Source organism: Bos javanicus, chromosome 12 (assembly GCF_032452875.1).
Source record: "Bos javanicus breed banteng chromosome 12, ARS-OSU_banteng_1.0, whole genome shotgun sequence".
In the NCBI taxonomy this organism is placed as follows: Eukaryota; Metazoa; Chordata; class Mammalia; order Artiodactyla; family Bovidae; genus Bos; species Bos javanicus.
In genome coordinates this window covers 22,786,622-22,813,846 of record NC_083879.1, presented here as the reverse complement: position 1 = coordinate 22,813,846, position 27,225 = coordinate 22,786,622, and the positions used below count along the sequence as shown (strand labels likewise).

At 40.1% G+C, this 27,225-nt stretch overlaps 1 protein-coding gene across 1 annotated transcript in view; it reads left to right on the top strand.

Annotated features, from left to right (window-relative positions):
- Positions 1 to 21,448: 21,448 nt before the first annotated feature.
- COG6 (component of oligomeric golgi complex 6) overlaps positions 21,449 to 27,225 on the top strand; it is a 53,816-nt gene continuing 48,039 nt past the window's right edge. Inside the window, exons 1-3 of the mRNA XM_061434713.1 lie at positions 21,449 to 21,716; positions 23,986 to 24,129; positions 26,381 to 26,452. Coding sequence (XP_061290697.1) covers positions 21,564 to 21,716; positions 23,986 to 24,129; positions 26,381 to 26,452 — 369 coding nt within the window. The 5' untranslated portion in view covers positions 21,449 to 21,563. The remainder of the gene's footprint in view (positions 21,717 to 23,985; positions 24,130 to 26,380; positions 26,453 to 27,225) is intronic.

Here is a 27,225-nt window from a genome sequence, read left to right as displayed (position 1 = left end):
ATAAAATGACTCTCCCATCTCTCCTCTTTTTACATCTTTTGCTATCCAAAAGTAATCCTCAAACATAATTTTTTCTAGCCAGATGGCTCATTAGGAATGGGCATGTTAAATTCTTTAAGTTAAAAATCTCAAACTCAGGGACCAGCAAAGAAATATAAATGAGTAAAGTGGATCCAAGTATAAGGAAAAGTCAACTGACCTTCTCTTTTATTTCCCCATGTTTATAAAACCAACAAAAATGGATATTTTTCTGCTATAATAAAAATGGTACTTGATGATAAATGGTAACTGACATTTGACCTCAGGATTTGTAGGGAACAAGAGAGTGATTGGAATTGTGGCAGACAGAAAAGTCAATGCTTGATTAACTTGAGAGGCTCTGAAAATTATGAAAGGTCCTTGGAAAGACTCAGATGTTGGCTTGATTATTCCTCAAGTCCACCAGATAGAAGAAATTAACGATTCAGTCTAGCACTTAAAGGTCCAGCAGAAGAGTAGCAAGGTAAGGGGAGGTGGGAGAATAGAGGACAAATTCCCAGGGAAAGATTCGACAGTCATATTGACTCACAAGGCTAACTCTGGGCAAAAGGGCGACAGAGGCTGTACCTTCTAACCTCCTCGGTTCTTCATTTCCCGTCTGGGGCTTCTTTCTTTTCGTAGAATGTTAAATACCCCGAGGTAAGGCTGCTCATGCCAAGTTCAAGGCTTCTCAGTGAAGTCCGGCCCCTTCCACCTCTTCATTCTTTGTGGCCATTTAACATTCTCCCAAGTTCTCTCAGCTGAAATACTAACCAATGAACCTTATCTCTCTGTCATTGGATACATTTTAAGTAAGGCTCTATGTCTGTGATGTTGAGTGCCGTTTTCTGTGCTTCTTGACAATGAAATAGTCTCTGCTGTGAATTTTCTGTCTAAATATTTTGCCTAGTTTCTATTAGGTTACCTAGAGGGGATTGGACAAATACATAAACATATTAGGGATTTTGGAAACCAAGTTTCTTACTGTTTGGAAGGGAGCTACAATCAAAGGAAGAAAATGAAAATGAATCCTGTATTGTTGATTGGAAATAGAAGGATTGATGTGAAGCTATGGTTTTCTGTATATGTAGATGAATATGTAGATATCCACGTAGGCAGGGGAAGGTATGAGATAAGCCCAGAATATATTATTATGACAGAAAGAAAGCAAATACTCAGTGATGGAATTGTATCAAAAGGGCACAGAAGCCAGTTTGAACAGCCTCCCTCTGGCCAAGTCTGAGACAATCTGAGCAGAAAGATAAATAATAATAACCACAGATGTGACTCATTGAATGAAATAGGAAACAATGAGTCCTAAACAAACAAACCAAGTTTTAAACTTGTTTGATAAAAAATGGGATATTTACATAGTTTCAAATTACTCCCATGAAACACTTATTAAATAGAAAGGAGAAAGTCCTAATATTACAGTGAAGAGTTCTGTAATATGATGAACCACCTAAAACAATCGAAGTGAATATCACCAGTAATTGGACAAATTAAAATTCTGTACCAGCTGATAAGATGCAATTACAGCACAGCATCAAGAACTGTGATGTTCCTATCTGTAACACATCCTGAATCTCATTAGGAGGAAAATCAGAGAAAGTGAAATAGAGGGCGTTCTGTGAAACGACTGGTCAGTGATCTTCAAAAGTGTCAGAGTCATAAATGTGAAGAGAGGTTGAGAAACTGTCCCAGACTGAAGGAAAATAAAGAGAGGTGACAAACTCATGTGATTCTGAACTGTCTTTGGTGAAACTTGAATGGGATCTACAGATTCTTTTTAAGACCAAAAAGAATTTGTTCTTCAGCCTGCGCTGGGAAGGAGCAGAAGAAGTTTAGGAAGACAGTAAACATCTGGGCCCAGGTGGCTCAGTTCTAAAGAATCCACCTGCCAATGCAGGAGACACAGGAAACCTGGGTTCAATCCCTGGGTAGGGAAGATCCCCTGGACAAAGGGCATGGCAGCCCACTCCAGCATTCTTGCCTGGAGAATCCCATGGACAAAGGAGCCTGGTGGGCTACAGCTCATGAGTAGTTCAGCTGAGAGAACTTGGACGAAGGGGAAACGGTCACAAAGAATTCCTATTTGGGGACGGAAGGAACTGGACTTCCCTGAGAAGTCTTGAGTATGGCAGAAGCAGCCTTACTTCCAGGTATTTAACTTTTTATGAAGAGAGGGAAGCCCTGCACTGGAAACAAAGAATCGGGAAAGTGAGAAAGTACAGTCTTTGTCGTTGTCCGTGGAGTCCCAAAGAGTCCCACACAAGTGAGCACACACGCGTACACAAGTGAGCACACACGCGTTATCACTAAACGTCTGGGACACCTCATGATAGTCCGCCTCCGTGGGAGAGTCTGCGGTCACCTAGACTGCACCCTTTCTGGCTGGCTGGGCTCCTGCGAGCCTTCCTTCCTTCCCCGCCTCCCTCCTGTGTCTTCGCCTCCTCCCCGCATCCCGCTGCTCCAGGCCCCGCGTGTGTGCCCAGGCGGGCACCGGGGACCAGCAGGGACTTCACAGTGGATGGGGCAGCCGGGACAGCAGCCTGGTCCAGAGGGCTCATTGCGCACCTTGTGCTGTCCTGGCTGGCGCGCCGGCCTGTAGGGGGCGCCCTCCACACCACCCCGCGGGCTGCGGGGCTCCAGGGTCTTCCAGGGATCCCAGAGGGTTGAGAACCTGGGGCCAGAGTCCCAGCGGCGGTCCTGGCGCCTCCTGGTCTCGATCTCGAATGTAAGGGATGCCGTGGTCGCGGGGCACCCGTCCGGGTCGCGCTTGTCCCCACCAGTACCGAGAACAAGTCTAAATTCTCACCCACTTGAGAATTCTCACCTCTACTCCCTGTACCGGTTGTTGTTCAGTGGCTCAGTCGTGTCTGTCTCTGCGACCCCATGGACTCAGCACGCCAGACTTCCCTGTCCTTCACCATCTCCCGATGTGTGTGTGAAAGTCGCTCAGTCGTGTCCAACTCTTTGTGACCCCGTGGACTATACAGTCCTGGAATTCTTCAGGCCAGCTGTTCCCTTCTCCAGGGGATCTTCCCAATCCAGGAATTGAACCGGGTCTCCTGCATTGCAGGCGGATTCTTTACCAACTGAGCTATCAGGGAAGCCCATCTCCTGGAGTTTGCTCAAACTCATATCCATTAAGTCGGTGATGCCATCCAATCATCTCATCCTCTGTCGTCCCTTTTTCCTCCTGCCTTCAAACTTTCCCAGCATCCGGGTCTTCTCTAATGAGCTGGCTCTTCACATCAGGTGGCCAAAGTATTGGAACTTCAGCTTCAGCATCAGTCCTTCCAATGAATATTCAGGATTGATTTTCTTTAGGATTGATTGGTTTGATCTCCTTGCAGTCCAAGGGACAGTGGGTGTCCTCAAAGGTCTTGGTGATACTGATGGTGAACACACAGAGCCAGGAAATTTACCCAGCCAGTAGATTTTCAAAGTTATTCTCCTGATTCTGCTGTCTTTATTGGGGTTGTGCTGGTGGGAAATATGTACTATCTTCCCTGATAGCTCAGATGGTAAAAAATCTGCCTGCAATGCAGGAGACCCTGGTTCAGTCCCTGGGTCAGGAAGATCCCCTGAAGAAGGGAATGGCAACTCACTCTAGCATTCTTGCCTGGAGAATTCTATGGACAGACCATGGGGTCGCAAAGAGTCGGACATAACTGAGAGACCAACACTTTCACTTTGATTTCATGTGATGGGGGTCCGCTTGCGATTTGATTTTACCTTATATTACAAGCTGATCAATTAACCTGTTACTATTGTGAGGATGCTGGCAGTAGATATAAGAGGCCTGGATCAGGGACAAAGTGTTTTGTTACTCATGGTACAGGAAGCAGTATGAACACCATCATTTGCATCTGTCCCCTTTCCCCCACTGATTCCATGGACATGAGTTTGAGTAAACTCTGGGAGTTGGTGATGGACATGGAGGCCTAGCGTGCTGCAGTCCATGGGGTCGAAAAGAGTTGGACACGACTGAGCGACTGAACTGAACTGAACCTTTCCCCCAAAGTCCCACAGGGGTGACACAGAAAACCCAGATGCCACCCTCACATGCAGTGGGTTGCAATACAGGGAGAAACAATGAACTAGGGGAGCCTGCTCTTTTATGGAGTGGGTGGCCATTCCCTTCTCCAGGGGATATCCCCGACCCAGGGATCAAACCCAGGTCTCCTGCATTGCTGGCAGATTCTTTACCATCTGAGCCACCAGGGAACCCCTTTATAGCAAACAGCAAGCCTAATCTTTGCCCAGAACATTGCCTCATCCCATAAAGTTGTTCACTGCAAACAGAACCCCGATCTATACCCAAAGGAATAGTGTGTGCCATAAGGATATTTGTGGCAGCATTCATAGTACTCTTACTACTGCAAGACCGTGACCAACTTAAGTGTCCATCAATAGTATATAAGTAAATTAGGTTGTATCCCTAACTGAATGAAAAGGAATGAACTAATGTTCCATTAAAAAATATGAATGAATCTTACAAACCTGAGGTTAAATGATTGCATCCAGACACAGAAAATATACAGTGTATTGTTCCATTTATATAGAGTTGAAAAATGAATGAAACTAGTCTATGGAGATAGAGGTCAAAAGAGACGGGGTCCGGAAATCAGTAACTAGAAAGGGCTTCAGGGAGATGTCTCAGATGCTATGCGGTGTGTTTTATTGAGCCGAACATCCAAGATATGTGTAGTTTCCCAGGTTTTACTTCAACAGAAGTTTTAAATGTGGAAAGAACGCTAGTGCGTGCTTCCATAAGTGAAATAATACGAAGATGCGTAAAAGAAATGCTAATAACTTTCCCTGCCTCCTAGTCTCCTGGGGTATTCATTTTTTACTAGATCAGTACGCATCCTTATATATCGTCTCCTAGTTAAACAAGCAAATACAATCACATCTATATAAATATCTCTGCTTTCTCTTTTTTTGCTTTTATCCATTGCATAATACACTTTATAGACTTTAAACTCTAATATTTTTATTCGACAATTTGTAAATGGACTTTCTGTAAGTCAGTAGCTATAGTTAGAACCGTTATGTCTAATGTTTCTACCCACGCATTTATAATTTTATACAAATAGGTATGTATACTGTTGTCTGTTTTTAGTGACGCCTTTTTTTTTTTCTATGCGTTTTGCCACCGGTACACAATCTGTCTCACTTGACAAATCTGGTATTTTTCTCCCTACTTAAATAACCATTTATAAGTGAATAATTTGTATATTTACTCATTCAGCATATAAAATGAAAATTTATGTACATATGTATAAAATAGGCTCATATCAACATTCTCATACTTATTAATTTTATTCAAGGTTTCTGCTCTATCTTGTTCCCCAGATATATTTAATGTAGCACTTTCATCTGTGTAATTAATCAAACCTCCTCAGACACTTAAAATGTTATAGAAATACACATAACTATTGTAAATACCATATTTTTAATGTAGAGTGTGAACGGCTTTACTTTCCATCACAATGTATGTATTTGGGCAAATGGTACTTTCTTTGCATTTAACATAATGCTTTATCAGGATATTTCGTTTGCACCTACTGGAAACAAAGGAAAAACCAGGGTCAATAACATGCATTAGATTTTCCATCCAATATCTGCATTTTATTCTCTTGACTCTGGTGAGGAAAAATTTCATTACTAAATCATTAACATATTGCTTATAAGGAGTTATAGTCACCTGACTAGTTGTTCTTTTGTTATACTTAATTTAAATTATCCCTTACATTTTGAAGGTTACCATAATTCCAATAAATAATTGTTTGCTTTCCATTTTTTAAGAAAATCATCCTGAATGTGGACATTTATTGCTTCAGAAATCAAGGTTAATTAACATGTGGAATTAAAACAAACTCAGTGACATGTTATGGCACTTTCATTTTTTTCTTTAAGAAAAAAAAGAATTTTTTTACAAAAAAATAATTATTTTATAAAAATTTTACACTGCTTTATATACAGTTCCATGGGAATGAAGAACATCATTTCAATGACTTTAAAATTTTTTTCAATTAAAAATCCATGATCATATATTTGTCAAGCCTAGCAAAGTATATAGACAAATACTTATTAGTAATTTTTATTTTGATGTCAGTTTCCTATCAGAGGCAGGTGATTGATAAGCTTTTGAGTGTTAATAACAAAATTAATAGCAGTGTCCATCCTTTACTCTAAAAAATAGAAAGTAGGCTCTAGAAACAGGACTTCAAGGAACAGCCTGGAGTTATGCAAGAAAAAGAGAGGATTTTTCTTTGTAAATCATTATTCATCTGATATGATTTTTGGTCTGAGGTCCAAAGAGAGATTGGGTCTGGTTTCTGCTATTTAGGCTTTGTAATCACATCTTGATTAAAGAGACTCCCCTTAAGAAAAATCTGGAAAAGAAAAAAAAATTGCTTTCTTTCCTCTGGGAGCACACTGTTTTTGCTCCTTCAGATGTAAAGAGCAGGGCTGGCTCAATAACACATAGTCCACATTCTATCAGGCCTCTCACACCAAGACGCTGGATCTCACAAACGTTGCTACTGACCTATTGTTGCGCCTCCCCAGGCTCTTCTCTGGGCTCTTCCTTCCTCTGCTGCAAAGTGCCAGTTGGCTTTGGTGTTCCATGGCCTTGCTGAATTTCTTTTATTCAGTTTATTCTGAACTGAATTTCTTGTTCGGAATAAACCACTCTGTCTCTGACACTAGGCAGCTCTTGAAAAGGATTGGCCCCAAACTGCAAACCAAGTAACCCAGGGGTCAGCTATTCATCAGGATGGATGGACTCATTCATAATTCTATGCCAGTGGAGAGCAATTCCAATTTTACTGCACAGTCACTGTTGACAGCTCTGCTTTTGCACCTCCTATGATAAAATGTCGCCTGACTTCGGCCTCACTGTTTCCGTGTGATTATTGCTTTAATCTGATGAAAATTGCACTGCATTAATATTTAAAATGAAAATCAGTGATGACTCTGTAGCAGAGTGACAGAATGCTGCTGCTGAATGCTGTTGAGTTTCTCATTAATATTAATTTGTAGTTTGTAGAGAAATGGTTTAACAATCATTGAGCTACACACATGTAATTCAAATATTGATGAACTGAACCATAAGTCTATAACCATGAAAGAAATTGCTCATGACCGTCTGTGTTTGATTTTATGGTCTTTCTTAACACTTTTAAAATTTATCATATTTCAGTAATAACATGTACTTTCTCTAGTAGGTTGGTTATTAACAAATATTTTCCAATTTCTGACTGGCATCAATTTGTTTGGTTGCCAGGAATGATATAAAGTTTCCCAATGAGATCTGTATCTGAAGGCACAATAACCCTGATATTTATATTTAATATTATCTACATTAATCATGATTTACTGAGTATATTTTAAGAACCAGGGACTGAACTAAGACTCTGATTTTCTTTAGTCTGAAAAAAGGATGCTGTTGATCTGAAATTAATAGAATGCTTATTTTGAATGGTTTTTCTTGATTGTGGCAATTAACTTCCATTTAGCTATAAGCACATACATCATGTCTGCAACATTAGATAAACATATGCCCATAGAATAATAATTAAAGATCCACCATCGTAACTGGATCTGTTTGTAAATTCCAAACAGAGAATTTGCTTTTTTATAAGAGAACAGTTTATTTGTTCATTAGCAAATATTTATTAACAGGCTTCCCTGGTGGTTCAGAGGGTAAAGCCTCTGCCTGCAATGCGGGAAACCTGGGTTTGATCCCTGCGTTGGGAAGATCCCCTGGAAAAGGAAATGGCAACCCACTCCAGTACTCTTGCCTGGAAAATCCCATGGATGGAGGAGCCTGGTAGGCTACAGTCCATTGGGTTTCAAAGAGTCAGACACGACTTCACTTTCTTTCATTTTTCACTGTAAGACATTATACTAATTCTTACTGTGTGGTATATAGGTACATATGGAGAAGGAAATGGCAACCCACTCCAGTGTCCTTGCCTGGAGAATCCCAGGGATGGCAGAGCCTGGTGGGCTGCCGTCCGTGGGGTCGCACAGAGTCGGACACGACTGAAGTGACTTAGCAGCAGCAGCATATACGTACATATACATGTATACATACATGGCTACATGTATTAGCCTCAAAGTATTTTACCATAGGGCTTCCCTGGTGTCTCAGTGTAAAGAACCCGCTTGCCAATGCTGGAGATCCCGCGGGTTCAGTGGCTGGGTTGAGGAGATGTCCTGGAGAAGGAAATGGCAACCTACTCCAGTATTCTTGCCTGGAGAATCCCATGGACAGAGGAGCCTGGAAGGCTTTAGTCCACAGGATTGAAAAAGAGTCGGACATGACTTAGCAACGAAACAACCACAATTTTACCACAAGCTAGAAAATTAATGAGGCATGGATATGATAATCATAATACAAATTCCACTTTTATCCATTTCATTACAACCTCCCTGGGTTTGTGAGAACCAGAGACAGGAACAAAATTATCATAGAGATAAAGCTTCTCTTTGTAATATTTGGATGTGCTTTTACTGAAAAGCACACAGCAGTTGAACACAGCACATTTTCTTTCTTCCAGTCTTCCTTTTTAAATGTTTCCTTTTCTTTCTTCCCTTCCCCATCTTTCCCTTCCTTCCTTCTTTAACATAGATCTTTCTCTGCCTCCCTCCTAAGAGATCCACTGAGTCTGTGCTGTGGATCAAAAGTCAACACCTTTTAAAAGCTTACACTATAATTTGCTGAATTCCAAATGAGTTAGTTTTCCTTTCTACTCTTCTGAGGAAAATTAAATAGGGGAGAGGAAAGAGTGAACAAGGAAAGCGAACTCAATATAATAGAGAGTGTCATATCAAGTGAAGTAATTCAGACAGAGAAGGAGAAATATCATATGACATCAAGAGTCGGACACGACTGAGCGACTGATCTGATCTGATCTGATATGTGGAATCTAAAAAGAAATGATACAAATGAACCGACGTACAAAGCAGAAAGAGACTCACAGACTTAGAAAATGAACTTACGGTTCCCCAGGGGAAGGGATACTTAGGGAGTTTGGGCGGGACATGTACACACTGCTGTAATTAAAATGGATAACCAACAAGGACCTACTATATAGCACATGGAACCCTGCTCAATGTGATGTGGCAGCCTGGTTGGGAGAAGAGTTTAGGGGAGAATGGATACCTGTATGTGTATGGCTGAGTCCCTTTGCGATTCACCTGAAATTATCCCAGCACTGTTTATAGGCTAGACTCCAACACAAAATAAAAAGTTCAAAAGAGAAAAAAAAAAGTTACATAAAGTGGAGAATTTTCACTCTTTGAGTTGATTCACTGACAGACACTAAAACTTCTTTCATACAAACACGCAGTGGGCATGCTCAGAAATCCAAAGGGGGCAGAATTTAGGATATTCTAAAAGGTGGGTTCTGATTGCTGGTAGGCTGTGCACTCCCAGGCCCGGGGCTCATTAGGAGCCCAGGGTGGTGCACAGAGGGGCAGTCATGAGCCATGATTTGGAGTTACTCCAAAGGTCCTCCACCTGCTCCACATCATTAATGTTTCCTTATTAATATTTTTAAGCAACCTCAAGGTCCCATGTCATTTTTCACCCTCGCTGTCTTTAATCTAGTAACACACCTTTCTGTTTCTCAAACTGGATGATGAGAACCCCACAGATAGGTATGAGGCACCTTCCAGGAGCATCAGTATCTTTTTCTGTTTTTACTTTTTATTTTATACTGGAGTCTAGCCGATTAACAATGTTGTGATAGATTCAGGTGAGCAGCGAAGGGACTCGGTCATACATATACATGTACCCATTCTCCTGCAAACTTCCCTCCCCTCCAGGCTGCCACATAACATGGAGCAGAGTTCCCTGTACTATCCAGAAGGCTCTTGTTGGTTATTCAGTTTAAATATAGCAGTGTGGACATGTCATCCCAAACCAAGGAGCATCAATTTCAGTGAAAAAGTGCAACTGCCACATTATCTCCCAGAAGAGACTCTAATGCTATTCCAAGCACCACCCAATTGTGTGTGTGAATGCATGTGTGTGCGTGCATGTGTGTGTTTTATACTTTTGTGCTGGTAGGATATTAACAGTTCTGCTAATCATAAACAACGTTGGCAACTATTTCTTCTGATGGCTAAATGGTCAAAAGAGGGTGTGGAAGACAGCAATACTCGCTTTGCAATCAATTATGTAGCTTCCATCACCTAAATTGTCTTCAATATCTGTGCCTACGGAATACGGCTGGATGATATCACACTGAATTAATAGATTTCATAACTCTTTGTAACAGCCGGACAGCTAGTCCTCCAGAGGAAGCTCGGACATCATCAATTACTGAGCTAGTTAATCTGTAAAAGGAGAAGGAAACCTATCAGAACCTGAAATCACTTCTTGTTCTTAACAGGGTATGTGTTATTCACCTATCAGTCAATAAATAAGATCAGAGATGGTCAAAATAACTGAGATATGGCAGATGACTTTCAAATATAACAGCATTCTCCTTGGAAGTGGCCTTCAGAGATTTGGTGTTTCTGCTCCAAACCACAGATTCATGCTACTGAAAGGAACTTCAATCTGATGCCTCACCAAACTGAGAAGTCTCTTCTGCATCTTCCAGGGGAAGATTCTCAGCTGGTGCCTGCTTCACCCCATCTACGGAGAGTTAATGTGTGACAATTTCCTTGTTGGATAGTTTGAAACAATAGACAGATGTTTTCACCAGAATGCTAATCCTTCTTCCCAGAATCAGGTCACTTTGACTCAAAAGCCCACATTGTTTTATGGTACCACATTGTCTTTGAATGAATGTCTATTATATGCCAAAATGATTGCAAGATAATTATTAAGAATAGAAAAATTAATGAAACTCAGCACCTCCTCATAAGGTGTTTAGAACCTGCACGTAGAAGAGATAATAAACACACATAATTATTTCTAACTGAAATGTCAAAGAGAATCTTTAAGTTCTATGAAACTTTGTTCCAGTGAGGTAAAAAGAACAATGCCCAAATGGAACCAGGTTTCATGAAGATATTCTAGAAGGTATTCTAGAAACCTAGAAGGTAGCAGGGACACAGAGGTAAAGAGGGGAGAGCACTGAAGGCAGAAGAGAGGGCATGTGCACAGTGGGAATGAAAAGCACTGGATGTGTTAGGAAACAAGGGATTAAGTGCTTGCACTGCAGCACAAGTATAGGGAAGCAATGAGAATAAAATATAATGATGGCCTTGGTCCATCTGAATGCAGAGTTTCAAAGAATAGCAAGGAGAGATAAGAAAGCCTTCCTCAGTGATTAATGCAAAGAGAGGAAAACAATAGAATGGGAAAGACTAGAGGTCTGTTCAAGAAAATTTGAGATACCAAGGGAACTTTATGCCTAACAGAAGCAGAAGATATTAAAAAGAGGTGGCAAGAATACACAGAACTGTACAAAAAAGATCTTCACAACCCAGATAATCACGATGGTATGATCACTCACCTAGAGCCAGACATCCTGGAATGTGAAGTCAAGTGGGCCTTAGGAAGCATCACTACGAACAAAGCTAATACAGGTGATGGAATTCCAGTGGAGCTATTTCAAATCCTAAAAGATGATGCTGTGAAAGTGCTGCACTCAATATGTCAGCAAGTTTGGAAAACTCAGCAGTGCCAAAGAATGCTCAAACTACTACAAATTGCACTCATCTCACACACTAGTAAAGTAATGCTCAAAATTCTCCAAGCCATGCTTCAATAGTACATGAACTGTGAACTTCAGATGTTCAAGCTGGATTTAGACAAGGCAGAGGAATCAGAGATCAAATTGCCAACATCTGTTGGATTATTGAAAAAGCAGGATAGTTCCAGAAAAACATCTATTTCTGCTTTATTGATTATGCCAAAGCCTTTGACTGTGTGGATCACAATAAACTGTGGGAAATATCAGACCACCTGACATGCCTCTTGAGAAATCTGTATGCAGGTCAGGAAGCAACAGTTAGAACTGGACATGGAACAACAGACTGGTTCCAAATAGGAAAAGGAGTATGTCAAGGCTGTATATTGTCAGCCTGCTTATCGTCAAGGCTGTATATTGTCAGCCTGCTTATTTAACTTCTATGCAGAGTACATCATGGAAACGCTGGGCTGGAGGAAGCACAAGCTGGAACCAAGACTGTTGGGAGAAACATCAATAACCTCAGATATGCAGATGACACCACCCTTATGGCAGAAAGCTAAGAACTAAAGAGCCTCTTGATGAAAATGAACGAGGAGAGTGAAAAAGTTGGCTTAAAACTCAACATTCAGAAAACTAAGATCATAGCATCCAGTCCCATCACTTCATGGCAAATAGATGGGGAAACAGTGGCAGACTTCATTTTTTGGGGCTCCAAAATCACTGCAGATGGTGACTGCAGCCCTGAAATTAAAAGACGCTTGCTCTTTGGAAGAAAAGTTATGACCAACCTAGACAGCGTATTAAAAAGCAGAGACATTACTTTGCCAACAAAGGTCCATCTAGTCAAAGCTATGGTTTTTCCAGTAGTCATGTATGGATGTCAGAGTTGGACTATAAAGAAAGCTGAGCGCCAAAGAATGGATACTTTTGAACTGTGGTGTTGGAGAAAACTCTCGAGCATCCCTTGGACTGCAAGGAGATCCAACCAGTCCAATCTTAAAGGAAATCAGTTCTGAATATTAATTGGAAGGACTGATGTTGAAGCTGAAACTCCAATACTTTTGCCACCTGATGTGAAGAATTGACTCATTTGAAAAGACCCTGATGCTGGGAAAGGTTGAAGGTGGGAGAAGGGGATGATAGAGGATGAGATGGTTGGATAGCATCACCAACCCAATGGACATGAGTTTGAGTAAGCTCTGGGAGTTGGTGATGGACAGGAAGGCCTGGCATGCTGCAGTTCATGGGGTCACAGAGAGTTGGACATGACTGAGCAACTAAACTGAACTGAACTTACAAATCTAGTGGTTGTTAATTAATAGTCAACTTTAAATTTAGGATATTTAATTTCCCCAAGCATTTAAGTACAACTCATAAGTTTTATTCATGTATTATTTCAAATATTTTGTATTAAAGTCATGCTAGTTATATTCTCCTAAATATTTAAATTTTTGTGATCGATTTAATTATCTAAAACTTTTGAACTTAAAATGGTTTATATATCTGTTTTTCTAGTGTACTTCAAATAGACAAGCAGGTAAAATTACAAATCTAAAACACAAAATATTCTTAAGTACTTAAATGATACTTAAAAGCCTAATATTAAAGATCTGATGATTTGGATTTATTTAAACTTGTAAATGCTGTTAAAACTTATTAAATACTATTATATCTTTTAAAATTAAAATCACACAGACACAATCTTCAGGTTGAAAGTACAAGTTTAAGATGTCAGATTTAAAACCAAGATAGCCTGTATTTTTCAGATAATTATACACTGTTCAAATTTTCTATTTTCTTTTTCATTTATTCTCTGCAGTTGGGGTCACCTAGATTTGCCCTTAACATCCCAAATTGGTACAAAAATAATGATTCCAAGGATTTGATTTTATCATTATTTTCCCTATACTTATTTTTATATCTTCCTGCAGTTGCTAAGTCATTTATCATCTCTTGACTCAAAGAATTTCAGGCTGTGGTTAGAGATTCTAGACAGAGACCTTGAACCTAGTGGCAATTTCCAAAATAATTCTACCTAAGCTGCCTGTTAATATGTCAATCCTGTTCAGAAAGTTTCATCTGGCTACTTATTAGCCATTTTATTTTTACTATAATTTCTGACAGAACTTGTATTATAACCCCATCATAAATATAATTGTCTCATTTGAGTGTACAACATCTCATACCCACCTCACCAAGTCACAACTAATCTGTCTGCTCAAAGCTAATTAAAATTTGTATGACAGCCCCTTCTACCCCATGTGCTGGGGTTGAAATTAAACTTTTTACTATCTTGTTGAAATTTGTACCTTTTTAATATAGATTATTTCCTAATGTATCCCACAGACCACAAATTTACAGTTATTGTATTGACCAGAATTACCTCTCCAATACTGTGCGCTCCTGGGTTTGAAACCAAGCAAGATCCTGTTGGGTCCAGGAGACAGACACCCTCAAGTCCTCTGCCTCTTCTTTGTAAAAAGCTTTAGCCTCCTAGGCCTTCCCAGAGTTCCAAAGAGCAAATTTAATCAGAGAAGTGGAAAAAAAAAAAAAAAAGGCAAAAACCAAGGAAAACAGTTAAACAAGACAAAATCATAACAGTCTAGCCATAAACAAACTCAAGAACCTTCGGTTTTTTCTCAAGGGCTATAGATAATATCCTGAGCCATGACCTTGAGTTGTTTTACAGATATTAATACTAACACCCCCACCAGGTAGAAGATGTTAAACGCGTGCTGACCACCAGCACATAGACCCCAGACCAGTTGGAAGGTTGATGACTAAGATTCCTGAAACATCACTCTGTTACCTCACCATCAACCAATCAGAGAATTCTGTACAAGCTGAACACACGTCCTGGGACTCTCTCCCTTAGGCTTTAAAAACCTTTCCTTGAAAGCCATGGGGAGTTCGGGTCTTTTGAGCATGCACTGCATGTTTTCCATGCTTCACCCCACATTTGGCCCCTTGCAGTAATAAATGCAGCACTTTTGTTCACTGCAACCTGGGGTTGGTAAATTGGCTTTGCTGCTCTTTGGTCAAGCAGACCAAGTCTGGATCAGTAACACATCAGAATCATAAATCATGGTGTCCTGACCAATGGATGGGCATATGGTCAAGGTGGACTCACTTTAGGACTTTGAATGTTGAGCAAAGGCAGAAAAAAGGATTAGTGGCAGTACCCTACAAACTGGCCAGTGTTTCCAACTACTGGGATCCCGAGTTGTTGCTGGTTCCCAGCTGGGTCTTCAGTCTTCCCGTCAGTTCTCTGAGCTGCCTGCTCAGCTGGTAAAGAATCCGCCTGCAGTGTGGGAGACCTGGGTTTGATTCCTGGGTTGGGAGGATGCCCTGGAGAAGGAACCGGCTACCCACTCCAGTATTCTGACCTAAAGAATTCCATGGACTGTATAGTCCAAGGGGTCGCAAAGAGTCGGACACCACTGAGTAACTTTCACTTTCCCTTTCCCACCTTTCCAGTAAATTACTGTTTCTTTGCAAACCCAAACTCCAACTGGTACAGGCAGCCAAGGGAGGCTACACATATGACAGACACACACACACAGAAGTGTACCTCGCAAAGAAACTAGAGAAGGAAATGGCAACCACTCCAGTATTCTTGCCTGGAAAATTCCATGGACAGAAGAGCTTGGCAGGCTACGGTCCATGGGGTCACATAGAGTCAGATGCAACTTGAGTGAATTCACTTTCTTTCTTTCTTTATCAAAGAAAAGGCTTTAGGCCTTATCCAGGCTCCAGTCAGACCAGCCATACTGTTATTCGTTCTGCAGATTTCATTTGAAGAAAATATGAAATCGTTTTATCACTAAAAAGGTCTGAAATCATCACATTCATGACTGTGAAGGTTTCAGTCATGAAACCTTTAAATTGGATAATTTTAAGGACAAACTGAAGGATGAGGACTATGGCAGAAAATGTCTGAAATAAAAAAAAAAAGAAAATGAAAAATTGGAAGCAGCTTCAAAATTCATAAGGTTTCAGAGGAAAGAGAGATAACAGGAGTTATTTTCATGTGAAGACCCTCAATGCCTAAAAACTGAGTTCTAGGTAGTAAAGCAAAGAACAGAACATCCAAAGAAAAGGCTCAGGGAGCTGTGATTACAGACAGGTAAGAAACGTGGGATCCATGCTTCAAAGTCCTTGAGAGAAATACACAGGAGAGACAGCACGTTACAAGGACTTCTGCAGAGAAATTGAAATAACTGAAAATGAAAGCTAAAATTCGTATTCCATTTCTCAGCTTTTCTAGAAACTAGAGCGTGGACATGTATTTTAGGTTCAATTAACTGGACATATAAATGTAGAAACACCATCTGTGGATACAAAGAAAGTGGCACTTCAGGGAATCAAGAGGAAGTGACACAAAAAGCATACACAGGGAGAACTCTTCAGGAGGTGACAGCAGTTTAAACAAGTCTCCAGAGACAGAGCTGTGCTGTGGAGGCACCTGCAGTCGAGGGTCAGTTGGTCAAGTGACCCGTCAATCCAGGCTTCAGCAGTAATACCCATGTGGTCCCACTGCTAATGTCTGAGGGTTCCCTTTTTTCCACATCCTCTCCAGCATTTAATGACTGTAGAATTTTCAAAGATGGCCATTCTGACCTATGTGAGGCAATACCTCCTGGTAGTTTTGATTTACATTTTTAAAATAATTAGTGCTGATCACCTTTTCAAGTGCCTGTTGTCCATCTGTATGTCTTCTTTGGAGAAATGTCTCTTTAGGTCTTCTGCCCATTTTCTGCTTGGGGTGTTCATGTTTTCGTTTTTTATACTAGGCTGTATGAGTTGTTGGTATACTTTGGGTATTAAGCCCTTGTAGATTGCACCGTTTGCAAATATTTTCTCCCATTCTGTAGGTTGTCTTTTCATTTTGTTCATGGTTTCCTTTGCTGTGCCAGAGTTTATAAATTTGACTAAGCCTCATTTGTTTATTTTTGCTTTTATTTGTCTTGGGAGACTAATCTAAGAAAACATTGCTATGATTTATGTTAGAGCATTTTTGCCTATATTCTCTTCTATGAGTTTTACAGTTTCATGTCCTATATTTTCAGTCATTGTGAGTTTATTTTCATATGATCCAACAATCCCACTCCTGGGCATATATCTAGATAAGACAAAAAGTCTAATTTGAAAAGATGCATGTATCCCAACATTCAGAGCAGCACTATTTGCAATAGACAAAACATAGAAGCAACCTAAATGTCCATCAACAGATGAATAGAGAAAGACGTGGTCTATTTATACAATGGAATATTCAGTTCAGTTCAGTCGCTCAGTCGTGTTTGACTCTTTGCGACCCCGTGGATCGCAGCACACCAGGCCTCCCTGTCCGTCACCAACTCTCGGGAGTTCACCCAAACTCATGTCCATCGAGTCGGTGATGCCATCCAGTCATCTCATCCTCTGTTGTCCCCTTCTCCTCCTGCCCCCAATCCCTCCCACCATCAGGGTCTTTTCCGGTGAGTCAACTCTTCGCATGAGGTGGCCAGAGTATTGGAGTTTCAGCTTTAGCATCAGTCCTTCCAATGAACACCCAGGACTGATCTCCTTTAGGATGGACTGGTTGGATCTCCTTGCAGTCCAAGGGACTCTCAAGAGTCTTCTCCAACACCACAGTTCAAAAGCATTACTCAGCCATAAAAAATATTGAAATAATGCCATTTGCAGCAACATGGATGGACCTAGAGAATATCATACTAAGCGAAGTAAGTCAGCCAGAGAAAGACAAATATCATATAATATCACTTATATATGGAAACTTAAAAAGGATACAAACTAACTTATTTATAAAACAGAAACAGACTTGCAGACGTAGAAAACATGATAAAATCCATGTTATCCAAGGGGGAAGGGGGAGGAATAAATTAGTATCTGGGATTAACAGGTACATACTGCTATATTCAAAATAGATAAACAACAAGGTCCTCCTGTATAGCACCCCTGGAGAAGGAAATGGCAGCCCACTTCAGTATTCTTGCTTGGTAAATCTCATGGTCAGAAGAGCCTAGTGGGCTACAGTTCATGGGGTTGCAAGAGTCGGATATGATTTAATGACTAAACCACCATTGTATAACACAAGGAACTATATTCAATATCTTGCAATAACCTATGATGGAACAGAATGTGAGAAAAATTTATATTATACACACACACACACACACTCTGCTGTACAGCAGAAACTAACACAACACTGTAAATCAACCATGTGCATGCATGCTGTGTTCTTCAGTCGTGTCTGACTCTTTGCGACCCTGTGCACTGTAGCCCTCCAGGCTCCTCTGTCCATGGGATTCTCCAGGCAAGAATACTGAAGTAGCCACGTCCTCCTTCAGGGGATCTTCCCAATCCAGGGACTGAATGCTTGGTTCTATGTCTCCTGCTTTGGCAGGTGGGTTCTTTACCACCAGCACCACCTGGGATTTCACTAAAAAAAAAAAAAAAGAACTCTATCACTTATAAAACCATAAAACTTCAATACTTTTCACTCAATAAGCCTCTAATAAGCACATATACTGTGTAAGATACTATGCTGAAGATCTAGGAAGGCAAAGATTCCCATCATCCAAGTACTTAAGAGTCTGGTGGAGGAACAACAAACACTTAAATTTAAAAATAATCGAATGACAGAAGTTAGAGATGCCGTATATTATCTACTATGGAATTTGCATGACACATCAATTAACTCTGCCCAAGGACAGATGGGGAGCTATGTGAAGGTACAGAGAAGTGATATTTGAGTGAGTCGGAAGGACAAAGAGGATTTCACCAGTTTCACAGGAGCAGACATTTCTGGGAGAGTGACTTGTATGTGCCAAGGTATGGAGACTTAGAAATTTGCGATGTGTTTGTGGGTCAGAAAACACAGGTGTTTTGAGCATGGTAACCATAAGCAAGTGCCTAGAAATAAAATAAGAGGGATACTCTGAAATCTCATTATGAAGGTGCATGTACACCATCTTCTCTGGTGGCTCAGAAGTTAAAGCGTCTGCCTCCAATGTGGGAGACCCAGGTTCAATCCCTGGGTCGGGAAGATCCCCTGGAGAAGGAAATGGTAACCCACTCCAGTATTCTTGCCTGGAGAATCTGGGGTCACAAAGAGTCGGACACGACTGAGGGACTTCACTAACTTACTTACTTACTTATGTACACCATACTAAAAAGTTACTTTATTCAATAATTGCCACTATGGTTTTTAAAGCCACAAAGTGATAGGACCAAATTTACTCTAGAAAAATAATCCTGGTGTCAGTGCAAGAGTAGTAAGAACAGGCAACACAAACACAGAACACACTTAAAAGTTTAGCTGCTAAAGTTTTTGCCTATATTCCAAGTGAGAGGTGTACATAACTCAAAACAAAAACCGAGGAAGCAGAAATAGAATTTGAAAACTATTGCTAACTTGGTAAGTAAGTACGTGGTGTGAGGTTAGCCTTATATCCTTGGGAAGGATTCCATGGCCTTGGATTACTTACTCATTTACTCATCATAAAATACTAACGACATGATAACATGGTAATGATTCTGATGTTGCAGAATACGCACAAAGAACAGTGCATTAAAAGGATCTAGCACTGAGCCTGATTCTCAATACATTTGGATGCTAAATAATAGAAGCTGTGGTTTTTTATGGACTTTCCAGGTGGCTCAGGGGTAAAGGACCCATCTGCCAATGCAGGAGCCGCAGCAGACATGGGTTTTAACCCTAGGTCAGGAAGATCCCCTGGAGAAGAAAATGGCAACCCCCTCTAGTATTCTTGGTTGGGAAATCCCATGGACAGAGGAACCTGGAGGGCTACAGTCCTTAGGGTTGCAGAGAGTTGGACACAGATGAAAACGCACTCGTTGCTTTTAACAGAAGGAAGAATGTAGAGGATTGAATATTCTATTTTATTCTATGATACACCAGATATGGCTTTAATAAATGCCATATTATATTTTGATAAAGTCACAGTGAACAATATGGTGTGACTTCCACCTATTTCAGAAACTAAAGAGCCAGAAAGCTTTAAAAAAAAACCAAAGTGGGAGACAGGGAAATTGATGAGGCTTTTCTTTCAACTGCTACTTGGAAGGTAAGAATGTCCACATTTTACACTTCAGCATGGTTCTTCTGTGGTTATGTAAAAATGCTTTACTCTTTTATATATAAGTCTTTGTTCTCTCACTAAATTAAAATATTTAGGTCAGAGCCTGTCTCTAATTCTTTCAGTGTCTATTATCATAAGGCGTTTAGTATACATAAATACCTTTACATTTTCACTAAAATAAAACCTTTATTTTATCTTCAATAAAATTTTATCTTTATCTTCAATAAAATTGTTACATATAAATATTATACATACACATATTAAAATAAATACATATATAAAACCTACATCTCTGATGAGGCTTACCTGAATATTCGTTTTTAACTGCTGGAAAATATTGAACTGTTTAAAAGTATTGATTTCTAGCCCTTAACTTAAAATTTATAGTTAGCCTTATAAAAGAATAATAGGTGAATATTAAAAAGCATATAAATTGCTTTAAACATCCTTAAATTTTACAGTAATTTTCCTGTCTTCATCCTACTATATTTCTAATTTCCAAATTAGTTATGACCAACCTAGGTAGCACATTGAAAAGCAGAGACATTACTTTGCCAACAAAGGTCCGTCTAGTCAAGGCTATGGTTTTTCCAGTGGTCATGTATGGATGTGAGAGTTGGACTGTGAAGAAAGCTGAGCGCCGAAGATGCTTTTGAACTGTGCTGTTGGAGAAGACTCTTGAGAGTCCCTTAGACTGCAAGGAAATCCAACCAGTCCATTCTGAAGGAGATTAGCCCTGGGATTTCTTTGGAAGGAATGATGCTGAAGCTGAAACTCCAGTACTTTGGGCACCTCATGCGAAGAGTTGACTCATTGGAAAAGACTCTGATGCTGGGAGGGATTGGGGGCAGGAGGAGAAGGGGATGACAGAGGATGAGATGGCTGGATGGCATCACTGACTCTATGGACGTGAGTCTGAGTGAACTCCGGGAGTTGGTGATGGACAGGGAGGCCTGGCGTGCTGCGATTCATGGGTCGGACACGACTGAGCGACTGAACTGAACTGAACTTTTATTACAATGGCAAATTCAGAGAAGTACAAATAAACACAGAAAAGTGGGCCCCCTACCTTAATGTACTCAGTTAATATATTCAGTAACACATGAGGGAGATTAGAAAATGTCAGTCTGTTTGGAAAGGTACAAAATGAAACGTGCAAATCTGTCTGCCAAAGGAATGCCATCCTAAAAAAGAAAAAAAAAAAAGCCCAAATTTACACGTACGGGTATTTCACACACACGGTGATCACACTACACACACTGTAACGCATCTTGCTTTTTTCACATACTGTATTTAGGAATTCTTTGCGCATCCACATTTAAATCTCCTTCATAGCGGAAAAATGGCTGCACAGTATTAAGTGAACTTAACTAGAATTAGCTTTAACTGAACATATTTGCCCAGGCACAGGTCTCAGTATGTGTAAGTCTAGCTCAGACTTTCACAGATTGAGGATTACGAAATCTCTTTAATCCCATAAATCGTAATACCCCAGCTCTACACCTGATTTGAATTTCAGTCCACTTTGCAAACGCAGTCTCACGTGAGTCTCCTCCTCCCAGCCTGAAGTCTTGCTCCGCCTCCCTCGATTTCTCCACCCGCCCCGACCAGCTTCCTAGGAGCCAGGCTGAACAGTAGGGGACGGGGCACAGGCGTCCGAGGGCGCATGCGCGGCCTAGGCAGCGCATGCGTGCTACGCGGCTACTGGCGCGTCCCTTTCCTGGGCTGAGGTGGCCGGCGCCTGTCCAGGGGCGGGACGCCAGGCGCTATGGCCGAGGGCAGCGGGGAAGTAGTCGTAGTGCCCGCGACTGGGGCTGCCAACGGCCTCAATAATGGGGCCGGCGGGACCTCGGCGCAGACCAGCAACCCGCTGTCGCGGAAACTGCGTAAGATCCTGGACACCCGGCTGGACAACGACAAGGTGAGCGGGGCTGGAGGGGCCGAGGGTCGCGCATCCCTGGGAGCCGGAGTCGGGGGGTGGTCGTCTGTCCGGCGACCTCGCGCTTGTCCCTTGTCTTCGCCTCGAGGTGGGCACCCAAGGCCCGCGGGACCCCCAGGCTGCGTTGCCGACGTGGGGCAGGTGAGAAGGGGGAAGCCGAGGAGACCCAGGAAAAACGAAGTTTCCAGGGTGTACCTCTATTTATTTAAAACGGTTCCTCGAAGATTCTGGGTCTGGACGGCAAACGGTGGAAGAGGGGTTCTCCCTGACCCCGACAGGTGTTGATCGTGCCTTAACGGCATAAAGAAAAAAAATGTAGAAGTGAGAGTTTTATAGGTAAATGTGTAGACACCTGACAGTAAGGTATCGATAAGAATTTGTGTGTAAAAGATAACATTATACTATGATGAGTTAGAAAGATGGTCCACATTATACTATGACTAAGAAAGGTGGTCTTTAGGACCACCACTTATTAGATATAACCAGCAAACTGGTGCATTCTGGTTTAAGTCCCTTAACTTCTCTAAGCTGATGTTAAATCTCTTAATTGGGAATACCGCAAGTTACTTTGTCAGGGTTGTTGCGAGGGTTCAATGAGAGAAACCAGGTGAAATGGTCAGCACAGCGCTGCAGGAGTTGTTTCTTGTTAATTCTCAATAAATGTTAATTGTATACAGTTTATTAAGGGTTTAAAGTGTCTGTTATTGACATGAATCTTCTCTTTTAATACAGCTGCTCTGATAAATTAACATTATTTCTTTTTTACTCATGAGAAAAATAAGGTATGGAGAGAGGGTCTCTGGGTTAAGACATATATCTAGTAACTGGCGAGCTGTCCTTTGCCCCCTAGTCTGTGCTATTTTGTTCATTTAGCGTTTACTGACCACTCATTTAGCCTCGACTCCAGGACGTATCAAGGCTGTGTTCCAAAAAAAGAAATAGCTTTATTTTATCTATTTTTTGCCATAAATATTTATAGCTATTTTTTCTGTCTCTTAAATATTAAACTGAATTTAAATAGCCTTACAGTTTTTTTCATTCCAGCCATTTTAAAAAATTGAAGTATAGTTGATTTGCAATATAGTGTTAGTTTTAGGTGAGCAACCAAATGTGTTCAGTGTTTTTATGATAACGTAATCAAAACATGGAAAGTCCAGCCTGTTTGAACATGTATTAGTTCAGGTGTAGGAATTTCTGTCTGTAGGATTTAGGGTGTTATTGGACACAATGGGCTTGGTCCTCTGCCCTCTCTACCCATGTTCTCTCTGTTAAAGACCTCTTTTAGTCTCATAGCTTTTTAAATAGTAAAAAGCATGATGATGCTCTAATTTCTAACCCTGTTCCTGACATCTCTACCAAGCTCCAGTTGTCTACGTGACACCTCCAGTTGGCTACCTGATCCATATCACACAGATAGCATGGCCAGAATTCTTGATTTTCCTCCAAACTGGTTCTCTTCCCCTGTTAGTAAAGAACATCACCATTTACCCTTCATGCAAGAAGCATATAAGTGTTTTTTTTATTCCTGTTGTTTTCTTTTCCCGCACATCTCACATCCAATTCATTACAAATCCTATAGGCTCAATCTTGAAAAATATATTCTAATTTTTTTTGGAGTATCTCTTTTTTTATCTGCTTAAACCATCTTGGACTAAGCCACTGGCCACTGTCAAATCTTGCTTGAATTATTTTGGTTCAGAAGTCATCTCAGAGAGGCCTTCCTCTCTTAAGTCTAAGTTCGGCTCCCAGTTATTCAGTTCCCAGCCTAGAAACTACCGTTAGTTCTTATTTTTTAGATAAGCCTTCCAGAGTTGGTTTATGCAGGTGCCAGTAAATATGCATGTACTGTACATAGTCCTTTTTTTTTTTAACACTTGTTTTCACTTACTTATATCTTGAAGCTCACGCTATGTAAGTACATACAGAATTTCCACTTCTTTTCAATGGCTGCATCACAGTCTCTTTAACCAAGCCTTTTTAGATGAACATTAAGGTTCTTTCTAATCTTTGCAATTTCAAACAATCCTGCGATGAATAACCTTGTATATATGTCACGATGCACAAGTAAATATGTCCTTACTGTGTTTCAGAAATAAGTTTGCTGTTCAGTACTGTGAAGGTCTTCGGGTATTTTTTGGATTGTGTAATGGAAATAAATTCTTGGGAAATGATTTCAGTAAGTTTTTGCTTAAGATTAGAAAAACATTTGAAAATTGGTCCCAATAATATTCTTTTATTATCAATTATGTAGGACATGTTGGAAGCTCTTAAGGCACTGTCAACCTTTTTTGTTGAAAACAGTTTGCGGACTCGAAGAAATTTACGTGGAGATATCGAACGCAGAAGTTTAGCCATCAATGAAGAGTTTGTAAGCATTTTCAAGGAAGTGAAAGAAGTATGTAAACTCTTTTCATTTAGCATTTATTGAGCGCTTACTGTATGCTTGGCTTTGTGCTAAGTTTTTTTATGAATAGAGTTGATACGCTTGCTATTTGTGTACCATGTTCAAATAAAAAATTTAACTATTAACAATTCCTTCAGCAGCATCATTCTTTGGATTGGTGTGATTTCTAAATCCATAACCTCCACAAATGCTGCGTCTTAGAATGTTGAAACATTTGCTCTGGGAAATTCTTTTACAAATTTTAGCATTTTAAACAGCAACAAAAAACCATTTCTCTGAGTGATTTTCCAGTAGAAATAGTCTCTTGTTGAATACATCTCCCTTGGATAACTATTTTTCCACTGGAGATTAATAGGGACCGAGTAACCTTATTGCATCTTAAATTATGAAATTTTCAGATTAATTGCAATCAGTTACTTCAGCTAATAAATAATTATTCATTATATTTGAGTGAGCAGTCTACTCACCATAGGGTGAAAATGAATTTTATTTATTATGTTATATTATTAATTACATTAAATTAGAGTGATATTACATAGTTAATATTTCTATGGGAGTTGTATGGAAGTGTCATACATGGTACCAGTGAGTGCTTAATAAACACAAGGCTATTTTTTTTTTAAGATTTATTGTTTATTTGTTTGTGGCTGCCCTGGGTCTTCGTGGCTGCGCTGGGTCTTCATGCTTCACGTGGGCTTTCTCTAGTTGCGATGAGTAGGAGCTACTCTGCATTGCAGTGTACAGGTTCTAGGTGCTCAGGCTTCAGTAGTTGTGGTGCATGAGATTAGTTGTTCTGCTGCATGTGGGATCTTCCCAGACCAGGGATTGAACCCCGTTTCCCCTGCACTGGCAGGCAGATTCTTAACCATAGACCACCAGGCAAGTCCAATGTAGACTGTTTTTAACTGTGCAGTAGGATTTCATTGGCTGAAGTCTAATAATCTGAAAGGTTAAAAGGGAAGTTTGGTAGTGTTCATAAAACTAGGGAGAGATAGTAGTGATGAGCACATCTAAAGTGTACTCTTTAAACACCATTTCCCACTGAAAAGAAGTACCAAAGCGAGGAAGCCATAAAAGACCACTGGGAAGTGTGAAAAGGACTATGGAGCTAAGTTAAGGGGTTTCCACTGGTCAAAGATAGGATGATTTGAGGATCAGTAAAAATGACTGCAGTGGACTGAAGCTCGTCAAGCATATTTATGTCCATGAGGGATACTACATTATTTACAAGTCAGATTCATTCAGTGTACTGGAGTGCATGCTTCGTCCCTCAGTCGTGTCCAACTCTTTGCAGCCCATGGACTGTAGCCCGCCAGGCTCCTCTGTCCATGGGATTTTCCAAGCAAGAATACTGGAATGGGTTGCCATTTGTTAAAGTAAATATTAGAAATAAGTTTTTCTTGACCTAGTTGGCTAATAATATAGTGCTAGTCTCATTAGATTATACAGTGAGATTTAAGGAAATAGATTAGTTTGCCTATTTGTACCTGTTTGCTGTTGCTGATATTAATTGCTATTTTGAAATCATTCTTTTATTCACTTCAAAGCTGTTTAGGATAAACAGTAAAGGTCAGAAATAGAACTATTACTTATGATTCTATTACACAAAAATAACCTGTCAGTATTTTATTGTGTGGCCCTTCAGGACTTTTCCTGTGTTCTTCTGCACACATATATGTGTATTTTTTCTGAAACAAACAAACAAACAAACATGGGGAGGTGTTGTATGTGTTTTATGAGCCCTTTTTTAGCCTTATATAGACATTTTTCCATAATCACACACACACACAGATACTGTCATTGTTAATGGATGCACAGGTTTCCGTTGTGTGGTTGGAAATGGTTCACACTTGCCATTTGTTTTAGGCAACTCTGTGTTGATCATCTCTTACATATATTGTTGCACGTTTATTTGATTAATTTCTTAGGATAAATTCTTAGTATGAGAATGTGAATAAACACGTATTCATATTCTTAAAAATTTTCCATTTTCCTATTGTCAGACCCTTTCTAAAAAGAAATATGCTAGTTTTTTTAAAATATCTTTTCATATTCTAGACGTTATTCTTTTTAATCATTTTCAGTCTTAAATACAGAATCTTTTGTCATGCTTTGGCAAAAGAATATCATGGAACAAAAGTAAAGATTTGGCTAAGATAAGAGAAATTTCTTTAACTATACCTAATGCTTTAACTATACCTAATGCTTTAACTATATCTAATGTTACTTTTTTCCTTTTCAGGAACTTGAAAGCATACATGAAGATGTTCAAGCAATGAGCAGCTGTTGTCAAGATATGACAAGTCGCCTACAGGTCCGGTATAATGACTGCATTGTAGCCTAGTTCCTGATAAGACAGTAAACTTTCAGAAATTGCTAGTTAAGTCCACAGAATGTGTGGATATCTGATACATCATGCCCTGTAGTAAGTTTGAATGTAAATTTTTAAAAATTATAACTCTCTTCGTGTTTCTTCAGTGATGGTTTGCTAATATTGTGTAGTTAACTCCAGAAACCTTTGTATTTTGATCTTGCCAGTATAGAGATAACTGTGTGAAGTTTTGATAAACTTTTGAATTCCATAATATTCCACAAATGCAGCACAAATAAATTCCTTAGTAGAAAGCCTTAGGAATACTTTCAGACTAAAGCTATGCCCAGTGAAGACCCAGCTTAATTATGATTTATACTCACTCTAAAAAATATCTCAGGAAAATGTCTCTAAGTGTAGGGCCGTTTATTAAAGCAGTCTAAACCCCTAGTTTGGCTGCAGAGTTAGCATTGATCTACATACTTCTGATTCACTTTATGCCTTTATGTCTCTACCTGTCTCCAACCACTGACTTGTTTCTCCTCTCGTTACTGACTGCCTTATTTTATAGGATTGCCCAGTTCAGGCCACTGAGAGAGAATCTCATTGGCTACACTTGTTGTTTGTTTCAGTTCACCTTATAAATGTTTTCCTAGTCTTTGAAATACCTTTTCATCAAGTTTTCATTCCTGATCCTTTCAGCTCTGGTTCAGGGGAGAGAGGATTGCTTAGTATGACTTAGTATGACTTGGTCAGGAACAGCACTCTGTCTTGTA